The following is a 12,725-nucleotide window of genomic DNA, read 5'->3' on the forward strand; positions in this document are numbered from 1 at the left end:
TGCCACTGATTTCTGTGCATTGATTTTACATTCTGCCACTTTACTGAAATCCTGTATGCGTTCTAGCAGTTTTGGGGTGGAGTCTTTGGGGTTTTCCACATAAAGTATCATATCATCTGCGAAGAGTGAGAGTTTGACTTCTTCTTGCCCATTTGGATGCCTTTGATTTCTTTTTGTTGTCTGATTGCCGTGGCTAGGACTTCTAATACTATGTTGAATAGCAGTGGTGATAGTGGACATCCCTGCTGTGTTCCTGACCTTAGGGGAAAAGCGCTCAGTTTTTCCCCATTGAGAATGATATTTGCTCTGGGTTTTTCATAGATGGCTTTTATGATACTGAGGTATGTACCCTCTATGCCTATACTCTGAAGAGTTTTGATCAAGAAAGGATGCTGTACTTTGTCAAATGCTTTTTCTGCATCTATTGAGAGGATCATATGGTTCTTGTTCTTTCTTTTATTAATGTATTGTATCTCATTGATTGATTTGCGGATGTTGAACCAACCTTGCAGCCCAGGAATAAATCCCACTTGGTCGTGGTGAATAATCCTTTTAATGTACTGTTGGATCCTACTGGCTAGTATTTTGGTGAGAATTTTTGCATCCGTGTTCATCAGGGATATTGGTCTGTAGTTCTCCTTTTTGATGGGGTCTTTGGTTTGGGGATCAAGGTAATGCTGGCCTCATAAAACGAGTTTGGAAGATTTCCTTCCATTTCTATTTTTTGGAACAGTTTCAGAAGAATAGGTATTAAGTCTTCTTGAAATGTTTGGTAGAATTTCCCTGGGAAGCCATTTGGCCCTGGGCTTTTGTTTCTTGGGAGATTTTTGATGACTGCTTCAATTTCCTTAGTGGTTATAGGTCTGTTTAGGTTTTCTATTTCTTCCTGGTTCAGTTTTGGTAGTTGATACATTTCTAGGAATGCATCCATTTCTTCCAGGTTATCTAATTTGCTCGCAGATAGTTGCTCATACTCCTACTTATTCTTGGATCTCAGCTTACATGGCACTTCCTGAAGAAAAATCTTTCCTGAGCTCCTGTCTTGGTCAAATCCCTTTACCACTTGCATAGCTTGGGTCTCAGCCAGATTACCACCACTCACCAAAGAACCTTGGGAAAGTGAAGAGACCTCAAAATGGCTGTCTCCTCATCTATAAATGGGGATGATCTATCATACCTATAACATCAGGTTGCTGTGAGGCTATTACACTGAGTTTACACATGTAAAATGCTCAGAACATGGCACAGTAAGTGCTCAATAAGTCTTAGCTCTCGTTACATACTTCTACAGCACCATATTCTTCTCTTTTGCAAGACTTATGACAGCTAGAATTTTAACACTTGTTGGTATAGTGTTATTTAAGCAATTTTTTTATTTGAGTATAGTTGACACACTATTAGTTTCAGGCATACATCATAGGGATTCAACATCTCTTCCCATTATGCTCTGCTCACCAATATAGCTGCTCTCTGTCCCCATACAACACTATCATAATATCATTGACTATATTCTCTATGCTGTGCCTTTTATCCCTGTGACTCATTCCATAATTGGAAGACTGTATCTCCCACTCCACTTCACCTATTTTGCCCATCCCCACACCCTACTTCCTTCTGGCAACCATCAGTGTATTTATAGGTCTGATTCTGCTTTTTGTTTATTCATTTGTTTAGTTTTTTTAGATTTCACATATGAGTGAAACCACATGGTATTTATCTTTGTCTGCTTATTTCACTTAGCATAATACCCTCTAGGTCCATCCATGTTATCACAAACCTATGATGTTTATTATTGACCATCTCTCCTCTAGACCCTTGAGAGAGAGATGATGAATGTTTTGCCCACAAGTGCATCCCCAGTACTTAGCCTAGGACTTGGTACCTAGGTGTGCCGGATATTCTCCACTTGCCTTTCCAGAACCACTCTCCACCCTCAACTGGCTCTGAGCCTCAGGAGGCTGAGACCTCTATATATTTATGGAACCATCCATAAGTGTGGGAGACACTAGCAGTTTAAAGGGTAAGCAGAGAATAGGGTTGGGGTATTTATTCCCATGGATCTCTTTCTGCCAGGCCACAGCTGATGGTAGCTGTTTTTTTTTTGTTTTTTTTTTTTTTTAAATAGAGATGCCCCTCCACCCAACCTCAGATAATCCCACTCCTATTCACTCCCCAGTTCAGGGGAGTTTCTGGTGGTAACAGCCCCTTAACTGTGCCCAGGCATAGGGTGCTTCATCATTGTTCCCCATGTATCTGTAAACTGTCCCTTCTTCAAGCCCTGCCCAATTACACCAGTTAGGATGCCACCTCTTTCCTTCTGGGGCACTGATACAAGATGGTCTATGTCCATATGTGCTAAATTAATAAGTAAATACCTGTTTTACCAGGTGAAGATAATAATCCTCAGTCCAAACCATGGCTAAAGTTGTTAGGATGAGTTAATAAGAAACAAGAAGTAGCAGGTGCCTGGGTGATTCAGTCAGTTGAGCACCTGACTCTTGATTTCGGCTCCAGTCATGATCTTGGGGTCATGGGATTGTGCCTTGTGTTGGGCTCCATGCTCAGCGTGGAATCTACTTGAGATTCTCTCTCTCCCTCTGCCCTCTCCCCACTCGTGTGTGCTCTTTAAATAAATTAATTAAATTAATTAAAAAAAGAATCAGGAAGTAAACATATATTTTAAAAAAGTGAGGGCATTCTGGAGTAGTGGTTCTCAAATGTGAGAGTGTATCAGAACAACATGGAGGGCTTATTAAACCTACATTGCTGAGCTCTACCCCAAGATAGGCTGATTTGGCAGGCCTAGGGGAGGGAGGGTAAACAACTTGCATTTCTAACAAGTTTCTCTGTGATGTTGATGCTTCTATGCTAGAGACCACAGTTTGAGAAACAGACACTAGAGAAACACCAGAGGTTTTTGTTACTTATAGACCCCAAGTCTCATGGTGGCATTAACTATCTTTAAGGACACAAAGGCCAAGTATAATATAATCTATGTTTTATTTTATACTTCTCTGATCATTAAAATCTAAACAGAAGTTTTGCTTAAACATAAAAGGAAGAAAAAGAGAAAAAACATTAACAGGATTAAATACTGGGAGCAGTGTGTGCAAGGAAGGGCTGTTTTGGGAAGGGCTGCACATTTGCAGGCACACTGGCAAAATGGCCAACGAAGCTCAGAGCTGGTGAAGACTGTGCTTAAGCCACAGCTCAGTCCTGAGGCTTGGGCACAGAAGGCGTCTCATTCCTGCTCCTCCCCAATCCAGGCTGCATGGGCACAGAACAGTGCCAGCATATCTCCCAAGTGCACCGGACATGTCTCTTCCTTCAGCGTCTTCAGGCCAGAGTCCCCTGCTCTCCACACATACATGCACACTCATTTGCACTCACCAAGCACATGGGTGTGCACTTATGTCCGGGAACATGCAGTCACATTCACACACAAACAATGCTTCTGATTTCAGGCCTCCCTCACCCTCATAGGCTCAGGTTCCAACTCCAGAGTCAAGATGTGTGTTAGTGTCCTTAGCAGACTGACAAAGGGCCACTGCAGAGGCAGGGTGTCAACCATCTTTCCTGAGGACCCAGGCAGGGAGAAACTGTATTCTGTACCCTGCTGGTGTGAAGGAAAATTCTACTGAGCAACTGGGGCTGCCTGGGCTCATTAGGGAGGTCCAGATGCTGGTTCTGAGAAGCCATCCAGCCCTGTTTCACTCCTCAATAACCAGTTGATAAGAAAGCAGAGTGTCAGAAGGCCAGTCCCTAGGAGGTCCCCCAACCCTGTGAGATAGGGGATACAGTGGTTGTCTGGATCCAGGGCCTGGTGCCATGTCAGCCGAACCATCACTTCTGCCAGGTACAGGAGAATCGTCACCTGGCACAAGAGCAAGCAGACACAAAAAATAACAACTAAGTCAGATAGTTAAGTGTCACTAAGAAACAGCAAATTTCAAAGGCAGATACCAAGGTGGACATGTCCACTCCAAGGAGTCCCCTTCCTCTAGCTTTTCTTGGGGCCAGTGCCCAGCTATGAACTCATGCAGAGGCAGGAAGTCCACCCTTATCCATAGTTGCCTAGCTTCCCTCCCTGTGGTCAGGTCCTACTTGTGGCAAACTGAGGTGTCAGACAGACCATCTCTGCTACACCAACTCCTCTCACTATCCTTGAAAACTCAAGACATAGACCTTATTGGGACTTCAATTTGAGTTTGCTGGAAGCCCTTGTATGGGCAGCTTTGGACATTAAGCCTTTCCTGAAAGTGCCAGTAGTGAGCACAGTCCTGGCTTCATTCCAGGGCTCCTCGGTCCCCTGTCCCAGGCTGACTCCAGCCCCTTCCCTGCTCCTGCTCAAGACAGTTTGTCAGAGTGCCCCAGCTCTGTTCAGGGTCAGGGACATGCTGCAATTGTAAATGCCCTAACTCAGGGAGATTTGAACATGTCAGTCCCCAGTTCTAGCACTGCCCTCCTAGAATTGCCCATCAGTGTCCAGTTATCTCTGCAGACAACCTGGGCCCACGAGGGGCATCAGTCAGCTAGTCTGGGCAGACAGTCTGCTGAGTACTACCCAGAGGCAGGCACCAGCTTAATCTCTCTCATCATGTCCTTATCACCATCCAGTCCTGACTTAAGTCCCTACATGCCTTTCAGCAACACTCCAGCAGGGGGCTGGTCTCTGCCCACCCTATCTGTGATGGTTGGTGTGCATGGCACAGATCATCAGTTGGACCCACTCATCAACTTGCTTCACGGCAACTTGCTGCAACTTCAGGATGAACCTTTGATCCTCTGCTGAGGAGTGTGCAGTGTGCTATATGTAGTATGGAGTGTGCCTTGTGGGGGGTGTACCCTATGAAATGTGCAGTGTAGCATGTGCTGTGTGGAATGTTCAGTGTGAAGTGTGCAATACAGAGTGTGGAGTGGCTTCTCTGTCTGGATCATGCCCTTGGGCTTGAACAAGTTGGCTCTTGGAAGATGGGGGTCCTGGAACTGCCCCCCCTGCCAACCAAGACAAATCGTGCTGGCTGACCAACCACTGAATGCTGCTCTGATACTGCTATAGTCATCCTCACCTGGATCAGGCTTGCTAGCAGATAGAACACCACAAAGATCTTACTGTCTGGGACCAAATGGCCTTCCACCAAGTAGATGATGTAGAAGAAAATCAGATGGCCCGGAACCACCAGAAAGAGCAGGACTCGGGCTGATATGGAATTAATTTCTGAAAAAAACAAAACCAAGGAGATTGTGTAACCTGCTGGGCAGCAGAAGCCACCTTGGCATGTGACAGTCTCCAGTGAGGCACCCACATTCATTTATCTATTACACGAGTGTTTACTGAGCATCTATTATGTGGCAGGCACATTCTCTCATATGGGGATATACTCCTGTCCTTTCCCTCATGGAATTGACATTTTAGGGAAGAGAGAGAGAGAGAGAGAAAAAAACAAACAAACAGAATCGAGTAGCAGAAACAAAAGTCATTTCAAACTGACCAGTGTGAGGATGAAAATAAACCAGGATAATGTGGTAGAGAACAAAGTGTATATTAGTAGGATGAATACTGGAGACTAGAAGCCCTTGAGAGAAGATGACATCTAGGCTGAGATATGAATCTCAAGGAGAGAACTCTGGGCAGAGGAAAGGGAACATGCAAAGGGCTTAAGGTGGGAGAGAGCTCTGGAATGTGGACAAACGAAGGCTCAGCATGTGGAATTAGTAATCCAGGGAAGGGTGGCACATTCATGGGAGGCCTCAGGCAGCCCCTTCCTCATGCTAAGCCTCTGGGACTCATTCAGCACATTCTCTTTTGGCTTCAGTACTCTAAGAATTTGAGATTCTGCAAGAAGTGTGACTTCCCTGCTCCAACCACACACACTTTTAAAAATTGTAATATATGAATGCAACTGACTTCTCAATGGAAATAGAGTTTCAATAAAAAGTCTCCATTTACCTCTGAGTTAATATATTTCATCAAGCTAACAAGAAAGAGGAGGAACAATCATACAGCTTAGAAGCTAAAAACACTACCATAAAATATGTAGAGAGAGGCTGAGAACACTCAAGAGCTCCAAAATCTATTCATGATGAAAAATTAGACAAGGTATGAAAAGATTCTTTGGAAAAAAAAGTAGAAGCAAAATAAATAATTGCTATTGGCAGCTGGCCCTAAAACTCAAGAAAATCTATAGAAACATTACATAAATAAGAATTCAGTAAAATATTTAGATGCTGCTATAGCATCTGGGTGTCCTCCATCACCCAGATCCATATGTTGTAAATCTAACCCTCAATGTGATGGTATTTGGAGATGATTAGGTCATAAGGGTACAGCACTCATGAATGTCATTAGTGCTTATAACCTTATAAAAGACACCTCAGACACTTCACTCCTTCCACCATGTGAGGACACAGTGAGAAGACAGCTGTCTACAAACTAGTAAGCAGGCCATCACCAGACAAAATTTGCTAGTGCCTTGACCTTGAACTTCCACAAACCAAAACTATAAAAAATAAGCTTCTTGTATTTATGAGCCACCCATTCTATACTTCCATTATAGCAGCTGAACTAAGACAGATACAGAAATAATGGAGGAATAGAAACAGATTTTCTATATATAAATGACAAATCAGAAAATTCAATGGTAATTTCCACTTCAAGACAAGATGGCTAGACATAGTTCTTCCTATTCCTCTCATTAAATACAACTAAAAACCCTGGACATTATATATAAAACAAACATAAGAAGATTTGAAAAGGTGCAGAGAAAGGGTGGGCTGGCCAGGGACCTGGGAACCCAACAAACAACACAGAAGTGAATTCCCTGAGTTGTTGTTTTGGTGTTTTGGGGGAGTTTTGCCTCATATATCCCAGAGCAGATGCTAGAGAAGTCAGCAACTCAGAAACATCAATGGGCAGAGACCAAAAAAAAAAAAAAAAAAAGACTCAACAAAAGCCCGCTCTGTCTAGCCAAAAGTCCAAAAGAGGGACAGCCTAGCAAAACACAGAACTTTTAGGCAACTTCTCTATTCCAGCCAAACATCACAGGAAAAACTACAGCCCCACTTCCATTAGCAAAGGCCAAGAGGGGAGCCTGGACTTCTGACCAAATCTAGGTGGAATGTGCCACTCACCCCTTCTGGTTGAGGTGGGATAGAGAAGGCTGAGTGGAGAGTAAGTGGTACTCTGCCTGGTGGTAATGAGCTCCCGACTCAACCATGTCTGTGAAGGCCATGTGGGCAGCAATAACAAAGCTTCCCTCTCCCTCTCAGCCAGGATAGTGTCAGAGGAACGTGGACTCCTCCCCAGCCCACCAGCAATGAAGTGCTCCTCTTCCCCCAGTGTATTAACAGAGACGGTGGGGATGGTAGGGGTGGGGGGAAACCTGGGCTTCTACCCCCATCTGGCAGTAAGGAAGCAATGCATTCCCTTTCCTTCAGTAGTGCAGTGTCAGAAAAGGTAGCTGAAAAAGACTGAAATGAGATCCAGAGTTTCATAACATATACCCCGAATGCCTGGGATTCAATCTGAAATCACTTCTTATAAAAGAAAAAAAAATTTCAACTTGATATGACACAGATGGCAGAATTATCTGAAAGTTTTGGTAAAAAAAAATCAGAAAGTCTCAGAAAAGAAACAGAAGATACAAAGAAGACCCATGTGGAAATTTTAGAACTGAAAAAATACAATAGCCAAAAAACCCCAAACAACTCAATGCAAGGGATGACTGGCTAAGTGAAGAGGGCAGAGGAAAGAATCCATGAACTTGAAAAAAAACTATGGAAATTAGCCAATCTGAATAAGAGAGAGTAAAATAGGCTGGGGGGAAAATTGAACAGAGACTCCAGGGCTTGTGGAACTGTAACAAAAGATCCACCATTCATGTCATCAGAATACAGGAAGGAAAGGAAGAAGACAGTGGGGCTGAAGGTGTATCAAAGAAATCATGGCTTAAAATTCCCCAAATTTGGCAAAAGATAAATCCATGTACTCAAGGAGCTAAATAAACCCCAAACATGGCAAACCCTAAGAAATCCACACCAATGTGCATCATAACTCAAAGACTAAAAAGTAAAGAAAAAGTCTTGAAACAAACAAAAGACAAAAAATAATTCAAATGATAGTAATTTCTCATCAGAAACCAGGGGATTCAGAAGAAAGGGGCACATTTTTCAAGTGCTGAAAAGAACCATCAATCCTGAATTTTATATCTGGCAAAAATATCCTTCAGGAATGTGCCAGCAAATCTACCCTAAAAGAATGGCTAAAGGTAGTTCTTGAAACAGAAAGGAAATGATTAAAAGAAAATGCAGTGGGAGAAAAGATCCAAGTTTTAAAAGTAACAAAAAGAAAAGACCTCAAAAGGTTTCCAGTGGTTCTCAGAATAGAATCCAGTCTCCCTTCCTCAAGCTTCAAGGCCCTATAATGACCAACCCCTCCCTCCCTGATCTCAGCTTTCTCCATCCTCTCCCTTGCTCATTATGCTCAGGCCTCCCTGGCCTTTCAGTTCTTCAGACTTACCAAGCTCCTTCCTGCTTCTGAGCCTTTGCTCAGGCTGTCCCCCCTGCCTCAAATGCCCCTCTTGCTCCAGCATGCCTCCTCCCCCCACACCCTCCCCTGCTCCCCCCATCATCCTCAGAGAGGAACTTGCCAAACCCATATCTCAATATCTCCTGAAATTCCTTCCACTGGACCCTGTAGTTTTTTATTTTAAAACATGCCACAATTTGTAGTTAAATGCTCCTTTTTTGGTGTGTTTATCTGCTCTTCTGGATCATGTAAATCCATGTGGGCAAGAATCAGCTTTCTCTGACTCATCACTGCAACCTGACACCTAGTACCTAGCAGAATTAAATATCTGAATGAATGGATGAATCAACCAGAGGTAGAGGTGGGGAGTCAGGTCTCTGGGAGGAGGAGCTGTGTCCTTGAAGATGATCTGGGCTGAGGTCAGCACTGGTCTTAGACATCTGTTGCTACAGAGCAGATTCCAAGGATGGCAATTTTTACTTGTGTAAAGAAATGGCCACATGGCCTCTGGAAGACACCAGACCCACCTGAGGTGCAAAAAGTGGAGCATGGGTTAGGCCAGAACTGTTTCATCCAGAGGGGGAGAACACCAGGCGTGCTCCACATGTGCAGGTAGGTGGAGATCCGGCTGGTCTGAATGGCCACCAGATTGCCACCAACACCTGGGAGGAGAAAAAGAATGTGGTTTCCCCTTTTTTATGCCAGTCTCTAAGTTCTATCTCTTACTTTAAGTCTATGTCCTCTAGGAAGACTTCCTTGACTGATTCAGCACTGGATCTTTCTTCCTTCCCTCCCACTTTACCACAGATCTTGTTCAGCCCCAAGCAAGGGTAAACTGGACCTTGTGAGTGAGGTATCACCTTGACAGCTATCTCTATGGTGAAGGAAGTGTGACTGGCAAAGTAGGTTTTTAATACATATTTGTTGCATAGAGGGAGGGGGTAGGGAATAGGGAGAGAGGGAGGGAAGACAGTGACAGAAAGGTCTATGGAAAGGTATTTTGATAAGCCATTAAAAGTCGTAGGATGTGACAGGAATCAGATTCCAGAATGGAACATCTGAGAAAATGAAAGTGTTTTTTCCCCTAAGGTGGGAAGGAGACAGAAGAGAAATTGGGGACAGCAGCAAGAGAAGAGGAGCTATCATTTGCAACAGGCCTGCTGAGGCCCCAGCTTCCACATGGAGTGGACTGTGCGCAGCCCTGCCAGGACCCCAGGGCCCAGAAGACAAAGGTCATGCCAAGCTCCCTCTGCAGGGCCAGGATCTGGGGCTGGCAGAGAACAGGGCCTACTCATGGCCCTCTCCTTTAGAGGGTGGGCGGGCTGCCCCCATTCAATTTCCTCAGCCCCCTGGGGATTAATCCCTCACTGGGCCAGATGTGCCCCAGTGATGTCCAGAGGGAGAAACCAACTACCCTGGATACAAAGAATGGTCTGTGGGCAGAGGACAGCTGCAGATCTATTTTGCTAGACCCACATGATTTTTTATGTATGTATGTATGTATATATGTATGTTCAGTCAGCCACCATATAGCACATCATGAGTTTTTGATGTAGTGTTCAATGATTCAATAGTTGCGTAGCACTGGGTATTATACACGATTTAAAAAAAAAGGAAAAACCTTTTAAAAAGTAGCTCAAAATAATTGCCAGCTTCTCCTAACAAGTCAGCTGGGGCAACTCCAGACCTCCAATCTTGACAGGCAGCAACTGGATGGAGCTGAGCAGGCCCCACTCTCTCCACTCCAGGAACATGCTCTGCAGCATGACTGTCCCCTGCCACTCCTTACAGCCCAGTTACTGTCACACCTGCCGAACTCAAACTGCTTTTGTGGCACCAGAGGCATCTGAGTTGATGACATACAAGGAAATCTTTCCAAGTGTTAAACATCAGGACCTTACTTAGGTGATGCAGTTCTCTAGGTGGCCAGCCCCTTGTGTGAGTGGCCAGCCCTGCCTCTGTTGGGAGCAGACCTACTGGGTGTCACTGACATGCAAGGAACAATCACCTAGGTTCCCATGGAATTAGGGGGAGGGGGTGCCCAAGGGCCTCTGAAGCCTATTTCTTTTTTTTAAGATTTTGGTAGGGGAGAAGCAAGATGGCAGAGGAGTAGGAGACGTAAATTTCCTCTGGCCCCAGGAATTCAGCTAGATAGGTATCAAACCATTCAGAACACCTACAAACTCAACAGGAGATCAAAGAAAAGAATAGCAACTCTCTGAACAGAAAAGCGACCACTTTCTGGAAGGTAGAACATGCAGAGAAGTGAATCCAAGGCGATATTCTGGAAGATAGATGGCGGGGTGAGGGAGGCTTCATCAGCTGGCTACCAGCAAGTGATAAGAGCACGGAGCACAAAATCGGAATCTGCTCCACTAAGGGACAGCACTCCAGTGGCTAAGCGGGGAGTGGAACCCTCGCTGGGACAGTGTGCTCTCAGGACCCTCAGGGTCACAGAAAGACCGGGGTTGCCTGAGTGTGGCAGAGCTCCCAGGTATCAGAGCAGGGAAACCAGCTGCAGAAACGGAGCCGAGGAGTGGGCTCTCAGCTCAGGATTGCCATAAACATGATCTGGCACAGCCTGGCCACTGCTCTTCCAGCAGGGACCCAATAAGCGACAGATCCGGGGAGACTCCCCTTCCTCCCTGGGGAGGAGTGGCGCGGGAGCGCACCTCACGGATCTGCTGGGTTTGGAGACTCCACACGGGGTCGGGTGCCAGAGATATAAATGCTCGGTCACAGGCCAGGTGAGCACGGAGTGCATCCGGAGACTGGGGAGATCGGAGTGATTGACTGCTTTTCTCTGGGGGCTCACTGAGGAGTGGGGCCTTGAGTTCTCAGCTCCTCCAGGGTGGAGATTGGGAGGCCACCATTTTCACTCTCATCCTCCAAAGCTGTATGGAAAGCTTGCAGGGCACAAAAGCTCCCAAGAGCAAACCCGAGCAGATTACTTAGTCCGGCCCCCCGGCAAGGGGGGGGGGCAATTCCGCCTCCAGCAAAGACATTTGAGAACCACTGCAGCAGTCCCCTCCCCCAGAAGATCAGCAAGAACAGCCAGCGAAGACCAAGTTTACTGATCAATGAGAATGGCAGAACTCCAGCACTAGGGAAATACAGCACATAGAATGCATGGCTTTTTCCCCCATGATTCTTTAGTCTTTCAATTAATTTTTTAAATTTTCTCTTCTTTTTCTATAATTTTTAGTTGAATTTTTCTTCTTTCCTTTTTCAACCAACATCTTATCAATTCATTTTTTTTTAAAGATTTTATTTATTTATTTGACAGAGAGAGACATAGCGAGAGAGGGAACACAAGCAGGGGGAGTAGGAGAGGGAGAAGCAGGCTTCCCCACAGAGCAGGGAGCCCGATGTGGGGCTCAATCCCAGGGTCCTGGGATCATGACCTGAGCCAAAGGCAGACACTTAACGACTGAGCCACCCAGGCGCCCCCTTATCAATTCATTTTTAAAAACCTTTAATTTTTCATTTTTTACAGTCATATTTTCTCTTCATTGTATTTAACCTTTTATATATATATATAAAGCTTTTCGTTCTTTAAAATTTTGCAATACACTTTCTTCTAACAGACCAAAATATACCCTAAATCTAGTGTATGACATTGTCCTAGTATCCCGCCTGATCACATTTTTAAAAATTTTTTTATTGTTATGTTAATCACCACACATTACATCATTAGTTTTAGATGTAGTGTTCCATGATTGATTGTTTGTGCATAACACCCAGTGATCCATGCAGAACGTCCCCTCTTTAATACCCATCACCAGGATAACCCATGCTCCCACCCCCTTCCCCCTAGAACACTCAGTTTGTTTTTCAGAGTCCATCACCTCTCATGGTTTCTCTCCCCCTCCGATTTCCCCCCTTCATTCTTCCCCTCCTACTATCTTTTTTTTTTTCTTAACATATATTGCATTATTTGTTTCAGAGGTACAGATCTGAGATTCAACAGTCTTGCACAATTCACAGCGCTTACCAGAGCACATACCCTCCCCAGTGTCTATCACCCAGTCACCCCATCCCTCCCACCCCACACCCCACTCCAGCAACACTCAGTTTGTTTCCTGAGATTAAGAATTCCTCATATCAGTGAGGTCATATGATACATGTCTTTCTCTGATTCACTTATTTCACTCAGCATAATACCCTCCAGTTACATCCACGTCGTTGCAAATGGCAA

General features: G+C 44.8%; 1 protein-coding gene across 9 annotated transcripts in view; it reads right to left on the minus strand.

Moving 5' to 3' along the window:
* Window positions 1–2,981: 2,981 nt before the first annotated feature.
* The window catches only part of SLC41A3 (solute carrier family 41 member 3), a 108,738-nt gene continuing 98,994 nt past the window's right edge, over window positions 2,982–12,725 (minus strand). For 6 of the 9 annotated variants that reach the window (XM_034996416.1, XM_034996420.1, XM_034996421.1 and 3 more), the window contains 3 exons: window positions 9,055–9,189; window positions 5,070–5,218; window positions 3,665–3,874 (listed from right to left, as the gene is read on the minus strand). In XM_034996416.1, the coding sequence (XP_034852307.1) occupies window positions 3,665–3,874; window positions 5,070–5,218; window positions 9,055–9,189 (494 nt within the window). Of the gene's footprint in view, window positions 3,875–5,069; window positions 5,219–9,054; window positions 9,190–12,725 lie in introns of all 9 variants that reach the window. The other 3 variants (XM_034996414.1, XM_034996423.1, XM_034996422.1) reach the window with 2 other exon arrangements.

The sequence above is a fragment of the Mirounga leonina genome, unplaced genomic scaffold, assembly GCF_011800145.1.
Source record: "Mirounga leonina isolate KUSES-001 unplaced genomic scaffold, KU_Mleo_1.0 Mir_94, whole genome shotgun sequence".
Lineage (NCBI taxonomy): Eukaryota > Metazoa > Chordata > Mammalia > Carnivora > Phocidae > Mirounga > Mirounga leonina.